At 41.4% G+C, this 18,981-nt stretch overlaps 1 protein-coding gene across 1 annotated transcript in view; it reads right to left on the bottom strand.

Annotated features, from left to right (window-relative positions):
• Nucleotides 1-18,981, bottom strand: part of masp1 (MBL associated serine protease 1) — a gene marked incomplete at its 3' end in the record, with an annotated part of 150,795 nt that overhangs the window by 43,367 nt on the left and 88,447 nt on the right. Inside the window, exon 6 of the mRNA XM_084323814.1 lies at nt 13,569-13,716. Coding sequence (XP_084179940.1) covers nt 13,569-13,716 — 148 coding nt within the window. The remainder of the gene's footprint in view (nt 1-13,568; nt 13,717-18,981) is intronic.

Here is an 18,981-nt window from a genome sequence, read left to right as displayed (position 1 = left end):
GTAACACCATGTAACAAGTCACAGTAGAACAGTAACACCATGTAACAAGTCATAGTGGAACAGTAACACCATGTAACAACAAGTCACAGTGGAACAGTAACACCATGTAACAAGTCACAGTGGAACAGTAACACCATGTAACAAGTCACAGTGGAACAGTAACACCATGTAACAACAAGTCACAGTGGAACAGTAACACCATGTAACAAGTCACAGTGGAACAGTAACACCATGTAACAAGTCACAGTGGAACAGTAACACCATGTAACAACAAGTCACAGTGGAACAGTAACACCATGTAACAAGTCACAGTGGAACAGTAACACCATGTAACAAGTCACAGTGGAACAGTAACACCATGTAACACGTCACAGTGGAACAGTAACACCATGTAACAAGTCACAGTGGAACAGTAACACCATGTAACAAGTCACAGTGGAACAGTAACACCATGTAACAACAAGTCACAGTGGAACAGTAACACCATGTAACAAGTCACAGTGGAACAGTAACACCATGTAACAAGTCACAGTGGAACAGTAACACCATATAACAACAAGTCACAGTGGAACAGTAACACCATGTAACAAGTCACAGTGGAACAGTAACACCATGTAACAAGTCACAGTGGAACAGTGACACCATGTAACAAGTCACAGTGGAACAGTAACACCATGTAACAACAAGTCACAGTGGAACAGTAACACCATGTAACAACAAGTCACAGTGGAACAGTAACACAATGTAACAAGTCACAGAGGAACAGTAACACCATGTAACAACACGTCACAGTGGAACAGTAACACCATGTAACAACAAGTCACAGTGGAACAGTAACACCATGTAACAAGTCACAGTGGAACAGTAACACCATGTAACAAGTCACAGTGGAACAGTAACACCATGTAACAACAAGTCACAGTGGAACAGTAACACCATGTAACAACAAGTCACAGTGGAACAGTAACACCATGTAACAAGTCACAGTGGAACAGTAACACCATGTAACAACAAGTCACAGTGGAACAGTAACACTGTGTAACAAGTCACAGTGGAACAGTAACACCATGTAACAACAAGTCACAGTGGAACAGTAACACCATGTAACAAGTCACAGAGGAACAGTAACAGCATGTAACAACAAGTCACAGTGGAACAGTAACACCATGTAACAACAAGTCACAGTAGAACAGTAACACCATGTAACAAGTCACAGAGGAACAGTAACACCATGTAACAACAAGTCACAGTGGAACAGTAACACCATGTATCAAGTCACAGTGGAACAGTAACACCATGTAACAACAAGTCACAGTGGAACAGTAACACCATGTAACAAGTCACAGTGGAACAGTAACACCATGTAACAACAAGTCACAGTGGAACAGTAACACCATGTAACAACAAGTCACAGTGGAACAGTAACACCATGTAACAACAAGTCACAGTGGAACAGTAACACCATGTAACAACAAGTCACAGTGGAACAGTAACACCATGTAACAAGTCACAGTGGAACAGTAACACCATGTAACAACAAGTCACAGTGGAACAGTAACACCATGTAACAACAAGTCACAGTGGAACAGTAACACCATGTAACAACAAGTCACAGTGGAACAGTAACACCATGTAACAACAAGTCACAGTGGACCAGTAACACCATGTAACAACAAGTCACAGTGGAACAGTAACACCATGTAACAAGTCACAGTGGAACAGTAACACCATGTAACAAGTCACAGTAGAACAGTAACACCATGTAACAAGTCACAGTGGAACAGTAACACCATGTAACAACAAGTCACAGTGGAACAGTAACACCGTGTAACAAGTCACAGTGGAACAGTAACACCGTGTAACAAGTCACAGTGGAACAGTAACACCATGTAACAACAAGTCACAGTGGAACAGTAACACCATGTAACAAGTCACAGTGGAACAGTAACACAATGTAACAAGTCACAGTGGAACAGTAACACCATGTAACAACAAGTCACAGTGGAACAGTAACACCATGTAACAACAAGTCACAGTGGAACAGTAACACCATGTAACAAGTCACAGTGGAACAGTAACGCCATGTAACAACAAGTCACAGTGGAACAGTAACACCATGTAACAAGTCACAGTGGAACAGTAACACCATGTAACAAGTCACAGTGGAACAGTAACACCATGTAACAAGTCACAGTGGAACAGCAACACCATGTAACAACAAGTCACAGTGGAACAGTAACACCATGTAACAACAAGTCACAGTGGAACAGTAACACCATGTAACAACAAGTCACAGTGGAACAGTAACACCATGTAACAAGTCACAGTGGAACAGTAACACCATGTAACAACAAGTCACAGTGGAACAGTAACCCCATGTAACAACAAGTCACAGTGGAACAGTAACACCATGTAACAAGTCACAGTGGAACAGTAACACCATGTAACAAGTCAGTGGACCAGTAACACCATGTAACAACACGTCACAGTGGAACAGTAACACCATGTAACAAGTCACAGTGGAACAGTAACACCATGTAACAAGTCACAGTGGAACAGTAACACCATGTAACAACAAGTCACAGTGGAACAGTAACACCATGTAACAACAAGTCACAGTGGAACAGTAACACCATGTAACAAGTCACAGTGGAACAGTAACACCGTGTAACAAGTCACAGTGGAACAGTAACACCATGTAACAACAAGTCACAGTGGAACAGTAACACCATGTAACAAGTCACAGTGGAACAGTAACACCATGTAACAAGTCACAGTGGAACAGTAACACCATGTAACAACAAGTCACAGTGGAACAGTAACACCATGTAACAAGTCACAGTGGAACAGTAACACCATGTAACAACAAGTCACAGTGGAACAGTAACACCATGTAACAAGTCACAGTGGAGCAGTAACACCATGTAACAACAAGTCACAGTGGAACAGTAACACCATGTAACAAGTCACAGTGGAACAGTAACACCATGTAACAACAAGTCACAGTGGAACAGTAACACCATGTAACAACAAGTCACAGTGGAACAGTAACACCATGTAACAACAAGTCACAGTGGAACAGTAACACCATGTAACAAGTCACAGTGGAACAGTAACACCATGTAACAAGTCACAGTGGAACAGTAACACCATGTAACAACAAGTCACAGTGGAGCAGTAACACCATGTAACAACAAGTCACAGTGGAACAGTAACACCATGTAACAACAAGTCACAGTGGAACAGTAACACCATGTAACAACAAGTCACAGTGGAACAGTAACACCATGTAACAAGTCACAGTGGAACAGTAACACCATGTAACAACAAGTCACAGTGGAACAGTAACACCATGTAACAACAAGTCACAGTGGAACAGTAACACAATGTAACAACAAGTCACAGTGGAACAGTAACACCATGTAACAACAAGTCACAGTGGAACAGTAACACCATGTAACAAGTCACAGTGGAACAGTAACACCATGTAACAACAAGTCACAGTGGAACAGTAACACCATGTAACAACAAGTCACAGTGGAACAGTAACACCATGTAACAAGTCACAGTGGAACAGTAACACCATGTAACAACAAGTCACAGTGGAACAGTAACACCATGTAACAAGTCACAGTGGAACATTAACACCATGTAACAAGTCACAGTGGAACAGTAACACCATGTAACAAGTCACAGTGGAACAGTAACACCATGTAACAAGTCACAGTGGAACAGTAACATCATGTAACAACAAGTCACAGTGGGACAGTAACACCATGTAACAACAAGTCACAGTAGAACAGTAACATCATGTAACAAGTCACAGTGGAACAGTAACACCATGTAACAACAAGTCACAGTGGAACAGTAACACCATGTAACAACAAGTCACAGTGGAACAGTAACACCATGTAACAACAAGTCACAGTGGAACAGTAACACCATGTAACAACAAGTCACAGTGGAACAGTAACACCATGTAACAAGTCACAGTGGAACAGTAACACCATGTAACAAGTCACAGTGGAACAGTAACACCATGTAACAACAAGTCACAGTGGAACAGTAACACCATGTAACAACAAGTCACAGTGGAACAGTAACACCATGTAACAACAAGTCACAGTGGAACAGTAACACCATGTAACAACAAGTCACAGAGGAACAGTAACACCATGTAACAACAAGTCACAGTGGAACAGTAACACCATGTAACAACAAGTCACAGAGGAACAGTAACACCATGTAACAACAAGTCACAGAGGAACAGTAACACCATGTAACAACAAGTCACAGTGGAACAGTAACATCATGTAACAACAGGTCACAGTGGAACAGTAACACCATGTAACAAGTCACAGTGGAACAGTAACACCATGTAACAAGTCACAGTGGAACAGTAACATCATGTAACAACAAGTCACAGTGGAACAGTAACACCATGTAACAAGTCACAGTGGAACAGTAACACCATGTAACAACAAGTCACAGTGGAACAGTAACATCATGTAACAACAAGTCACAGTGGAACAGTAACACCATGTAACAACAAGTCACAGTGGAACAGTAACACCATGTAACAAGTCACAGTGGACCAGTAACACCGTGTAACAAGTCACAGTGGAACAGTAACACCATGTAACAACAAGTCACAGTGGAACAGTAACACCATGTAACAAGTCACAGTGGAACAGTAACACAATGTAACAAGTCACAGTGGAACAGTAACACCATGTAACAACAAGTCACAGTGGAACAGTAACACCATGTAACAACAAGTCACAGTGGAACAGTAACACCATGTAACAAGTCACAGTGGAACAGTAACGCCATGTAACAACAAGTCACAGTGGAACAGTAACACCATGTAACAAGTCACAGTGGAACAGTAACACCATGTAACAAGTCACAGTGGAACAGTAACACCATGTAACAAGTCACAGTGGAACAGCAACACCATGTAACAACAAGTCACAGTGGAACAGTAACACCATGTAACAACAAGTCACAGTGGAACAGTAACACCATGTAACAACAAGTCACAGTGGAACAGTAACACCATGTAACAAGTCACAGTGGAACAGTAACACCATGTAACAACAAGTCACAGTGGAACAGTAACCCCATGTAACAACAAGTCACAGTGGAACAGTAACACCATGTAACAAGTCACAGTGGAACAGTAACACCATGTAACAAGTCAGTGGACCAGTAACACCATGTAACAACACGTCACAGTGGAACAGTAACACCATGTAACAAGTCACAGTGGAACAGTAACACCATGTAACAAGTCACAGTGGAACAGTAACACCATGTAACAACAAGTCACAGTGGAACAGTAACACCATGTAACAACAAGTCACAGTGGAACAGTAACACCATGTAACAAGTCACAGTGGAACAGTAACACCATGTAACAAGTCACAGTGGAACAGTAACACCATGTAACAACAAGTCACAGTGGAACAGTAACACCATGTAACAAGTCACAGTGGAACAGTAACACCATGTAACAAGTCACAGTGGAACAGTAACACCATGTAACAACAAGTCACAGTGGAACAGTAACACCATGTAACAAGTCACAGTGGAACAGTAACACCATGTAACAACAAGTCACAGTGGAACAGTAACACCATGTAACAAGTCACAGTGGAGCAGTAACACCATGTAACAACAAGTCACAGTGGAACAGTAACACCATGTAACAAGTCACAGTGGAACAGTAACACCATGTAACAACAAGTCACAGTGGAACAGTAACACCATGTAACAACAAGTCACAGTGGAACAGTAACACCATGTAACAACAAGTCACAGTGGAACAGTAACACCATGTAACAAGTCACAGTGGAACAGTAACACCATGTAACAAGTCACAGTGGAACAGTAACACCATGTAACAACAAGTCACAGTGGAGCAGTAACACCATGTAACAACAAGTCACAGTGGAACAGTAACACCATGTAACAACAAGTCACAGTGGAACAGTAACACCATGTAACAACAAGTCACAGTGGAACAGTAACACCATGTAACAAGTCACAGTGGAACAGTAACACCATGTAACAACAAGTCACAGTGGAACAGTAACACCATGTAACAACAAGTCACAGTGGAACAGTAACACAATGTAACAACAAGTCACAGTGGAACAGTAACACCATATAACAACAAGTCACAGTGGAACAGTAACACCATGTAACAAGTCACAGTGGAACAGTAACACCATGTAACAACAAGTCACAGTGGAACAGTAACACCATGTAACAACAAGTCACAGTGGAACAGTAACACCATGTAACAAGTCACAGTGGAACAGTAACACCATGTAACAACAAGTCACAGTGGAACAGTAACACCATGTAACAAGTCACAGTGGAACATTAACACCATGTAACAAGTCACAGTGGAACAGTAACACCATGTAACAAGTCACAGTGGAACAGTAACACCATGTAACAAGTCACAGTGGAACAGTAACATCATGTAACAACAAGTCACAGTGGGACAGTAACACCATGTAACAACAAGTCACAGTAGAACAGTAACACCATGTAACAAGTCACAGTGGAACAGTAACACCATGTAACAACAAGTCACAGTGGAACAGTAACACCATGTAACAACAAGTCACAGTGGAACAGTAACACCATGTAACAACAAGTCACAGTGGAACAGTAACACCATGTAACAACAAGTCACAGTGGAACAGTAACACCATGTAACAAGTCACAGTGGAACAGTAACACCATGTAACAAGTCACAGTGGAACAGTAACACCATGTAACAACAAGTCACAGTGGAACAGTAACACCATGTAACAACAAGTCACAGTGGAACAGTAACACCATGTAACAACAAGTCACAGAGGAACAGTAACACCATGTAACAACAAGTCACAGTGGAACAGTAACACCATGTAACAACAAGTCACAGAGGAACAGTAACACCATGTAACAACAAGTCACAGAGGAACAGTAACACCATGTAACAACAAGTCACAGTGGAACAGTAACATCATGTAACAACAGGTCACAGTGGAACAGTAACACCATGTAACAAGTCACAGTGGAACAGTAACACCATGTAACAAGTCACAGTGGAACAGTAACATCATGTAACAACAAGTCACAGTGGAACAGTAACACCATGTAACAAGTCACAGTGGAACAGTAACACCATGTAACAACAAGTCACAGTGGAACAGTAACATCATGTAACAACAAGTCACAGTGGAACAGTAACACCATGTAACAACAAGTCACAGTGGAACAGTAACACCATGTAACAAGTCACAGTGGACCAGTAACATCATGTAACAACAAGTCACAGTGGAACAGTAACACCATGTAACAAGTCACATTGGAACAGTAACACCATGTAACAAGTCACAGTGGAACAGTAACACCATGTAACAACAAGTCACAGTGGAACAGTAACACCATGTAACAACAAGTCACAGTGGAACAGTAACATCATGTAACAACAAGTCACAGTGGAACAGTAACACCATGTAACAAGTCACAGTGGAACAGTAACATCATGTAACAACAAGTCACAGTGGAACAGTAACACCATGTAACAAGTCACAGTGGAACAGTAACACCATGTAACAACAAGTCACAGTGGAACAGTAACATCATGTAACAACAAGTCACAGTGGAACAGTAACACCATGTAACAACAAGTCACAGTGGAACAGTAACACCATGTAACAAGTCACAGTGGACCAGTAACATCATGTAACAACAAGTCACAGTGGAACAGTAACACCATGTAACAAGTCACATTGGAACAGTAACACCATGTAACAAGTCACAGTGGAACAGTAACACCATGTAACAACAAGTCACAGTGGAACAGTAACACCATGTAACAACAAGTCACAGTGGAACAGTAACATCATGTAACAACAAGTCACAGTGGAACAGTAACACCATGTAACAAGTCACAGTGGAACAGTAACATCATGTAACAACAAGTCACAGTGGAACAGTAACACCATATAACAAGTCACAGTGGAACAGTAACACCATGTAACAAGTCACAGCGGAACAGTAACACCATGTAACAACAAGTCACAGTGGAACAGTAACACCATGTAACAACAAGTCACAGTGGAACAGTAACACCATGTAACAACAAGTCACAGTGGAACAGTAACACCATGTAACAACAAGTCACAGTGGAACAGTAACACCATGTAACAACAAGTCACAGTGGAACAGTAACACCATGTAACAAGTCACAGTGGAACAGTAACACCATGTAACAAGTCACAGTGGAACAGTAACACCATGTAACAAGTCACAGTGGAACAGTAACACCATGTAACAACAAGTCACAGTGGAACAGTAACACCATGTAACAACAAGTCACATTGGAACAGTAACACCATGTAACAACAAGTCACAGTGGAACAGTAACACCATGTAACAACAAGTCACAGAGGAACAGTAACACCATGGAACAAGTCACAGCGGAACAGTAACACCATGTAACAACAAGTCACAGTGGAACAGTAACACCATGTAACAAGTCACAGCGGAACAGTAACACCATGTAACAACAAGTCACAGTGGAACAGTAACACCATGTAACAACAAGTCACAGTGGAACAGTAACACCATGTAACAACAAGTCACAGTGGAACAGTAACACCATGTACCAACAAGTCACAGTGGAACAGTAACACCATGTAACAACAAGTCACAGTGGAACAGTAACACCATGTAACAAGTCACAGAGGAACAGTAACACCATGTAACAAGTCACAGTGGAACAGTAACACCATGTAACAAGTCACAGTGGAACAGTAACACCATGTAACAACAAGTCACAGTGGAACAGTAACACCATGTAACAACAAGTCACAGTGGAACAGTAACACCATGTAACAACAAGTCACAGTGGAACAGTAACACCATGTAACAACAAGTCACAGAGGAACAGTAACACCATGTAACAACAAGTCACAGTGGAACAGTAACACCATGTAACACCAAGTCACAGAGGAACAGTAACACCATGTAACAACAAGTCACAGAGGAACAGTAACACCATGTAACAACAAGTCACAGTGGAACAGTAACATCATGTAACAACAGGTCACAGTGGAACAGTAACACCATGTAACAACAAGTCACAGTGGAACAGTAACACCATGTAACAAGTCACAGTGGAACAGTAACACCATGTAACAACAAGTCACAGTGGAACAGTAACACCATGTAACAAGTCACAGTGGAACAGTAACACCATGTAACAAGTCACAGTGGAACAGTAACACCATGTAACAAGTCACAGTGGAACAGTAACACCATGTAACAAGTCACAGTGGAACAGTAACACCATGTAACAAGTCACAGTGGAACAGTAACACCATGTAACAACAAGTCACAGAGGAACAGTAACACCATGTAACAACAAGTCACAGTGGAACAGTAACATTATGTAACAACAGGTCACAGTGGAACAGTAACACCATGTAACAAGTCACAGTGGAACAGTAACACCATGTAACAAGTCACAGTGGAACAGTAACACCATGTAACAAGTCACAGTGGAACAGTAACACCATGTAACAAGTCACAGTGGAACAGTAACACCATGTAACAAGTCACAGTGGAACAGTAACACCATGTAACAAGTCACAGAGGAACAGTAACACCATGTAACAAGTCACAGTGGAACAGTAACACCATGTAACAACAAGTCACAGTGGAACAGTAACACCATGTAACAACAAGTCACAGTGGAACAGTAACACCATGTAACAAGTCACAGTGGAACAGTAACACCATGTAACAAGTCACAGTGGAACAGTAACACCATGTAACAACAAGTCACAGTGGAACAGTAACACCATGTAACAACAAGTCACAGTGGAACAGTAACACCATGTAACAAGTCACAGTGGAACAGTAACACCATGTAACAAGTCACAGTGGAACAGTAACACCATGTAACAACAAGTCACAGTGGAACAGTAACACCATGTAACAACAAGTCACAGTGGAACAGTAACACCATGTAACAAGTCACAGTGGAACAGTAACACCATGTAACAACAAGTCACAGTGGAACAGTAACACCATGTAACAACAAGTCACAGTGGAACAGTAACACCATGTAACAACAAGTCACAGTGGAACAGTAACACCATGTAACAAGTCACAGTGGAACAGTAACACCATGTAACAAGTCACAGTGGAACAGTAACACCATGTAACAACAAGTTACAGTGGAACAGTAACACCATGTAACGACAAGTCACAGTGGAACAGTAACACCATGTAACAAGTCACAGTGGAACAGTAACACCATGTAACAAGTCACAGTGGAACAGTGACACCATGTAACAAGTCACAGTGGAACAGTAACACCATGTAACAACAAGTCACAGTGGAACAGTAACACCATGTAACAAGTCACAGTGGAACAGTAACACCATGTAACAACAAGTCACAGTGGAACAGTAACACCATGTAACAAGTCACAGTGGAAAAGTAACACCATGTAACAAGTCACAGTGGAACAGTAACACCATGTAACAACAAGTCACAGTGGAACAGTAACACCATGTAACAAGTCACAGTGGAACAGTAACACCATGTAACAACAAGTCACAGTGGAACAGTAACACCATGTAACAAGTCACAGTGGAACAGTAACACCATGTAACAAGTCACAGTGGAACAGTAACACCATGTAACAACAAGTCACAGTGGGACAGTAACACCATGTAACAACAAGTCACAGTGGAACAGTAACACCATGTAACAACAAGTCACAGTGGAACAGTAACACCATGTAACAAGTCACAGTGGAACAGTAACACCATGTAACAAGTCACAGTGGAACAGTAACACCATGTAACAAGTCACAGTGGAACAGTAACACCATGTAACAAGTCACAGTGGAACAGTAACACCATGTAACACGTCACAGTGGAACAGTAACACCATGTAACAACAAGTCACATTGGAACAGTAACACCATGTAACAAGTCACAGTGGAACAGTAACACCATGTAACAACAAGTCACAGTGGAACAGTAACACCATGTAACAACAAGTCACAGTGGAACAGTAACACCATGTAACAACAAGTCACAGTGGAACAGTAACACCATGTAACAAGTCACAGAGGAACAGTAACACCATGTAACAAGTCACAGTGGAACAGTAACACCATGTAACAAGTCACAGTGGAACAGTAACACCATGTAACAACAAGTCACAGTGGAACAGTAACACCATGTAACAACAAGTCACAGTGGAACAGTAACACCATGTAACAAGTCACAGAGGAACAGTAACACCATGTAACAAGTCACAGAGGAACAGTAACACCATGTAACAAGTCACAGTGGAACAGTAACACCATGTAACAACAAGTCACAGTGGGACAGTAACACCATGTAACAACAAGTCACAGTGGAACAGTAACACCATGTAACAAGTCACAGTGGAACAGTAACACCATGTAACAAGTCACAGTGGAACAGTAACACCATGTAACAAGTCACAGTGGAACAGTAACACCATGTAACACGTCACAGTGGAACAGTAACACCATGTAACACGTCACAGTGGAACAGTAACACCATGTAACAACAAGTCACAGTGGAACAGTAACACCATGTAACAACAAGTCACAGTGGAACAGTAACACCATGTAACAACAAGTCACAGTGGAACAGTAACACCATGTAACAACAAGTCACAGTGGAACAGTAACACCATGTAACAACAAGTCACAGTGGAACAGTAACACCAGTGGTTACAGGCAGCCATGTTGGAAGAGAGACAACAACACAAACATGCCGTGCAAGGCCTCCCTATTCTACCACGATGAGTCCCCACCTTGAGCAGTCTGTATCCGGGGTCACAGGTCACCAGGATGTGATCTTTGTAGGAATATTCGGTCTGGACAGGGTTAAACTGACCGTCCTGCGGAGGCTCTGGGGCCGGACACTGGCTGCCTGCTGGGAGAGAAGAAGCACCTTAAAGAGGAAGTACAGCCACCGTCATGCTGCCCCCTGCTGGTTGATACCATCACCCACCGTCATGCTGCCCCCTGCTGGTTGATACTATCACCCACCGTCATCAGTAGTGATTAAACAGCACCTTGGCTGTGATCATGTGATCAGTAGTGATTAAACAGCACCTGTGATCAGTAGTGATTAAACAGCACCTTGGCTGTGATCAGTAGTGATTAAACAGCACCTGTGATCAGTAGTGATTAAACAGCACCTGTGATCAGTAGTGATTAAACAGCACCTGTGATCAGTAGTGATTAAACAGCACCTTGGCTGTGATCAGTAGTGATTAAACAGCACCTTGGCTGTGATCAGTAGTGATTAAACAGCACCTTGGCTGTGATCAGTAGTGATTAAACAGCACCTGTGATCAGTAGTGATTAAACAGCACCTTGGCTGTGATCAGTAGTGATTAAACAGCACCTTGGCTGTGATCAGTAGTGATTAAACAGCACCTTGGCTGTGATCAGTAGTGATTAAACAGCACCTGTGATCAGTAGTGATTAAACAGCACCTTGGCTGTGATCAGTAGTGATTAAACAGCACCTGTGATCAGTAGTGATTAAACAGCACCTGCGATCAGTAGTGATTAAACAGCACATGTGAGCAGTAGTGATTAAACAGCACCTTGGCTGTGATCAGTAGTGATTAAAACAGCACCTTGGCTGTGATCAGTAGTGATTAAACAGCACCATGGCTGTGATCAGTAGTAATTAAACAGCACCTGTGATCAGTAGTGATTAAACAGCACCATGGCTGTGATCAGTAGTAATTAAAACAGCACCTTGGCTGTGATCAGTAGTAATTAAACAGCACCTTGGCTGTGATCAGTAGTGATTAAACAGCACCTGTGATCAGTAGTGATTAAACAGCACCTGTGATCAGTAGTGATTAAACAGCACCTGTGATCAGTAGTGATTAAACAGCACCTTGGCTGTGATCAGTAGTGATTAAACAGCACCTTGGCTGTGATCAGTAGTGATTAAACAGCACCTGGCTGTGATCAGTAGTGATTAAACAGCACCATGGCTGTGATCAGTAGTGATTAAACAGCACCATGGCTGTGATCAGTAGTAATTAAAACAGCACCTTGGCTGTGATCAGTAGTGATTAAACGGCACCTTGGCTGTGATCAGTAGTGATTAAACAGCACCTTGGCTGTGATCAGTAGTGATTAAACAGCACCATGGCTGTGATCAGTAGTAATTAAACAGCACCTTGGCTGTGATCAGTAGTGATTAAACAGCACCTGTGATCAGTAGTGATTAAACAGCACCTTGGCTGTGATCAGTAGTGATTAAACAGCACCATGGCTGTGATCAGTAGTGATTAAACAGCACCATGGCTGTGATCAGTAGTGATTAAACAGCACCTGTGACCAGTAGTGATTAAACAGCACCTTGGCTGTGATCATGTGATCAGTAGTGATTAAACAGCACCTGTGATCAGTAGTGATTAAACAGCACCTTGGCTGTGATCAGTAGTGATTAAAACAGCACCTTGGCTGTGGTCACTGACCTGTAGACGTGTAGGAGAGTCTCCAGCCGATGTTCTCTCCAGAGTTGTCGCTGTGGAACAACACCTGGACCTGGTGGCTGTCTGTCTGGATGCGGCCGGGAGCTCTGTCTCCACAGAACGGACCCAACTCCTGCCCGCCTGCAAGAATCTGTCAGAACAGTCATTCAGGACAGAACATTACTTCATCATCACCATCATCACCATCATCACCATCATCATCATCACCATCATCATCACCACCATCACCATCATCATCACCATCATCATCATCACCATCTTCATCACCATCATCATCATCATCACCACCATCATCACCATCACCATCATCATCACCATCATCATCATCACCATCATCATCATCATCACCATCATCATTACCATCACCATCATCATCATCACCATCACCACCATCACCATCATCATCATCACCATCATCATCACCATCATCACCACTGTTCTTAATGGACCTTCCTCATCATCATATTCAGCCTCAATAGCCTTCGTTATCTCCTTATCTCCTCTTCTTCATTATCTTCTCATTGAATCTAATGATCCTCCTCTTCCTCATCCTCTCTCTAGACTCATTAGAATGTTAACGTCCCAGTAAAGCCGTCCAGGGCAGCAGCCCCAGCTGGCCCGTTAAAGTCACTCAGGTTTAACCTTTTATAGACTTATCTTTATGGTATTTATGATGCATTCTAGAACTGAAATTAATAGAAAGGCCTAGTGCATCGTGGTACATTTGACAATGCTGTCATGGCAACGTGTGTTGTGTGTGGGGACAATTCACGAGACTCAAAAATAGATTATATTAGAATTAGATTAAATTGTATTGTCATCATACAACACAAGTACAGTACACACAAATATGTTTGGCATCCAACCAGAGTGCAAATGTAGTAAGTGCAATAGTAATATACAATGTACAGGTGATTAAACTGGGTACTACTGAGTAATAGTGCTAATCAGATGTATGTACAGTACAGAGTTGTAGTATCAATATGTACAGTGATACAGGTATAAAGACACTATGGTAGTAAGTCATACTGGCCAGCGTAACTAGTAAGAGTAGGTAAGGGATATGTACAAATACAGATATAGTATCTACATTTACATTTACATTTGGTCATTTAGCTGATGCTTTTATCCAAAGCGACATAAAAGTTCTGTACGACAAGTCAGCAGGAAGGGCACAACTCTATCAGCTGAGTAACAATGATCAAACAGTGCTGAAACTTGGGTGCTGCAGTATTGAGTGCATAGACATAAGACATATTAGTATAGTAGGAGGTGTATCTACATGGTATATAGCATGGTAGTGTATCTACAGATATGCAAAAAGGATTATATGCAGGTATGTACAGACATATATATATATACTGTATATACGTTAAATATAAATATATAAGTTGAGTTGAGTTTATTTTATCTCGAACAATCAACCATATAAAAAACACAATAAAAAGGATAAACTAAGTAAAAAAAAATGAAATCTTACATTCTTCATTAAATGATAAACAAATGAGTTCGAGCAACTGCTTCTCTAGTCCTGCACCTTCCTCAGAATATCATACATAAAACAAAATATCTTACAAACCTAAAATAACAAACAAAATAAACATCAATAAAAAATAACACAAATGTTAGTAGAAATAAAAATAATATATAATTTTTTTTAGAGCTCCTCATTTTTGTACTCATCAATGAGAGTTTTCCTATATCTATTTTTGAACTGTGCAATGTTCTTGCCCATTTTAGTTTCTTCATCTAAACGGTATCACTATTGTACATGCTATCATACAGAGTTACATGTGTATACTATAGTAGGAGGTAGTTAATGATGATTCCAGTCAAATGGCTGGAATGTTAATCCAACAGTTTATTTGTCTCCTGTATCCCAACATCACATTACACGCCTCGACAGGTTTCACAGGCCCAGGATGGATCGCGCCCCCACCCCAAACCCCCCTCCTCCCACGCCCACCCCAAACCCCCCTCCTCCCACGCCCACCACAACCCCCCTCATCCCCCCTCCCCCATGACGTAACTATCAGCGAACATAATAAAATAAAATAAACACATACACCACTAATGAGCATCTCCATCAGACTATGGTAGCCATCTTAATCATATCATGTTCAAGAACAGGACAGCTTGTTAGCCAGACATCTAATGTACAGTGTGACGCTCTACTGAGAACTCACTGTCCATAAACAAGATAATTTTTTAGAAGTTGGGTGAGGTCACCAGTGAGGTTAAGACTGTTTCTGTTTTTTTGTCAAAGTCAACCAAGGGTCTGTTCTTATGGTCTGTTCTTATGGTCTGTTTTTATGGTCTGTTCTTATGGTCTGTTCTTATGGTCTGTTTTTATGATCTGTTCTAATGTTCCCACTAATACACATGGTCTGTTCTTATGGTCTGTTCTGATGTTCCCACTAATACACATGGTCTGTTCTTATGGTCTGTTCTTATGGTCTGTTCTGATGTTCCCACTAATACACATGGTCTGTTCTTATGGTCTGTTCTAATGTTCCCACTAATACACATGGTCTGTTCTTATGGTCTGTTCTGATGTTCCCACTAATACACATGGTCTGTTCTTATGGTCTGTTCTGATGTTCCCACTAATACACATGGTCTGTTCTTATGGTCTGTTCTGATGTTCCCACTAATACACATGGTCTGTTCTTATGGTCTGTTCTTATGGTCTGTTCTGATGTTCCCACTAATACACATGGTCTGTTCTTATGGTCTGTTCTGATGTTCCCACTAATACACATGGTCTATTATTATGGTCTGTTCTGATGGTCTGTTCTTATGATCTGTTCTGATGTTCCCACTAATACACATGGTCTGTTCTCATGGTCTGTTCTTATGTTCCCACTAATACACATGGTCTGTTCTCATGGTCTGTTCTCATGGTCTGTTCTGATGGTCTGTTCTGATGGTCTCTTCTGATGGTCTCTTCTTATGGTCTGTTCTGATGGTCTGTTATTAAGGTTTAAAGTTTATCCAGTGAGGTTATGGTTAAGGTTAATAAACAACTATACCAGACAGAGCTTATCGGTTAAGGTTAAGGTAAGGGTTTAGAAGAGCTAATGGGTGTTTTTAGGCACAACGCGGGACAGAGGGCCTAAAACCCCGTAGCTGCTCTAACATCACTATAAACCACGGCCCAGCATGGCTTTTATAAAACGCTTCCTACATAAAGCAGCAGACAGCAGCAGCTAGTTGTGTGGTTCTGTACTGCCACCCTGTGGTGTTCCGAGGACAAGGCAGGCAAGATAGACGGCTGGATAGCTATCTAAGTTTTGTGTTATACATCCTGTTGGGATCAAATTCACTGTTTGCAAACCTCATGCAACACTAGCAACCATAATGTAATGCTAGCAAGTTTCAACCATAATGTAATGCCTGCTAGCATAACAGTAGCTTCTTGGTACTATGGCAGGATATTATGTCAGCACATTCATTTTGAACGGTGATCGGTGAGATAGCCGACAGCAGAATAGGCTATTATGGCCAAACGAGGGTAGGCTAGGCTATAGCCTATAAATATTATTGAATGTTTTCATAAGCGTAAAGATACAAGGACAACAGTTAGGTTAACGATCAAGTTAGTTTACTGTATGCAGGCTTTGCAGGGCTCCGTGTCTGTGTCATACATTATGCGCAAGTTACTGTCACATAGTTGTAGCCGATAAAGGCCTATAGCCTATGTAGGCTATGCTATTATATATAATTTATATAGGCTACCTAGTACCGACATCAAAATAGATTGTATGCCTCTACAAATCATATTATACCAGGTAGCCAATTGACGGAAAATCTGTCGCGACTTGGAATCAAATGGACGGAAATCCGTCGTAGCGACAGAGAACTTTAATCCCTGAGTATCCGTTTTATAAAAACAATTATACCAGAGACAGTATAATATAGATGGTTTCACTGGAACTCAAGTGTATTTACAGTATATCAGTTATTGCAACAGGAAATTAACTTTGGTCTGTTTAGAATGTTTATGTTGTCAAGATTAAACTAAGTAGAGTTCTAAGTAGAGCCTCACATAAGTACAATGCTTTGTGTGAGATGCCTGGCTAATAAGCTGTGCCATTAACTTGAACAGGTCAGTCCGTTGTATCCCTTCCAGATCTGCGTCTGAAACACTGGAGAGCTTTGGGTTTGACTCCAGGCTTATCCACATTCCACACATGTTTAAAGAATGTTTTGACTGGTGTTCAAAAGGTCTCTAAACCCAGACACGCAGTAACAGCCCAGAATGGGTTTAAAGCTGCACTGTGTAACCTTCTCGTGTTGTAATATAGCTTCATTAGCTACATCACAGAGTAGGGCACTATGTAACCTTCTCATGTTATAATATAGCTTCATTAGCTAGATCACAGAGTAGGGCGGAACAAGAGGAAGCCTTTCCAACAGCGATGCATGAAACTAGAGATGTTCCGATACCATTTTTTCCTTTCCGATCCGATCCGATTCCGATACCTGAGATTTGGGTATCGGTCAATACCGAGTACTGATCCGATACCAGTGCATACAAAAAAAAATTATAATAATATGAATTATAAAACTTTTTTTTTTAAACTTTTTTTTACAGATACTGTTTTACATATACTGTTTTTTTTGTAATAACTAGAAAGTAATGGTATTTATTCAACAACAGGTGATTGTATATATTCGTATCATTAATTGATAACTGTGCTCAATGAGTTAGGGCATTTGCCATGTTGTATTGCAAAACACATGAATGAATGAAATGAATGAATGAATGAATGAAAACTTTATTTAACAGATTGCAGAATGGTTACAATACAGTACGGCTCAATACACACAATTGTTAAGGAGATGCAGACCTGAGAAAGTGTTATGGTTTGTAACCGACCTCAAACGCAACGGCACAGACAGGAGGTTCAGAGTTAGCCAAATGCTAGGGCGTATTTATTTACAGAGTCAAAAGAAGGATAAAGTACAATAATCAAACAAACGGGGAGACTGCCTTCGGCAGAGTCATCTGCCGCTCTGCAGAATCCTCCTGGTGATAGTGGTGGGGAATTGGCATGTGACGTTGTAGCGGCTCTGCAGATACTCCCAGCAGATAGTGGTGGGGAATTGGCATGTGACGTTGTAGCGGCTCTGCAGATACTCCCAGCTTTCACTCAAGGTGGAAAACGGAGAGAGAGAGAGAGATATCAGAAACAGTCCAACGAAACACAGAGGCAGTGTGGTTCCCTCCTCCCTAGCTGGGTCCAGAACCAATTGACAGTGACAGTTCTCAGTGTTCCCCACAACACACAATCTAGCCGAGTTAGTGCAACAAAACGAAGTCTTCAGTGTCTCTTCAAAGACACACAATCAGAATAATCCAGAGGGGTTTGGTTCCACTCACCCAAGCGCA

This window comes from Notolepis coatsorum (genome assembly GCF_963971535.1).
Source record: "Notolepis coatsorum genome assembly, chromosome: 1".
Lineage (NCBI taxonomy): Eukaryota > Metazoa > Chordata > Actinopteri > Aulopiformes > Paralepididae > Notolepis > Notolepis coatsorum.
The sequence above is the reverse complement of the archived record's forward strand: the minus strand, read 5'-3'. Positions and strand labels throughout refer to the sequence as shown.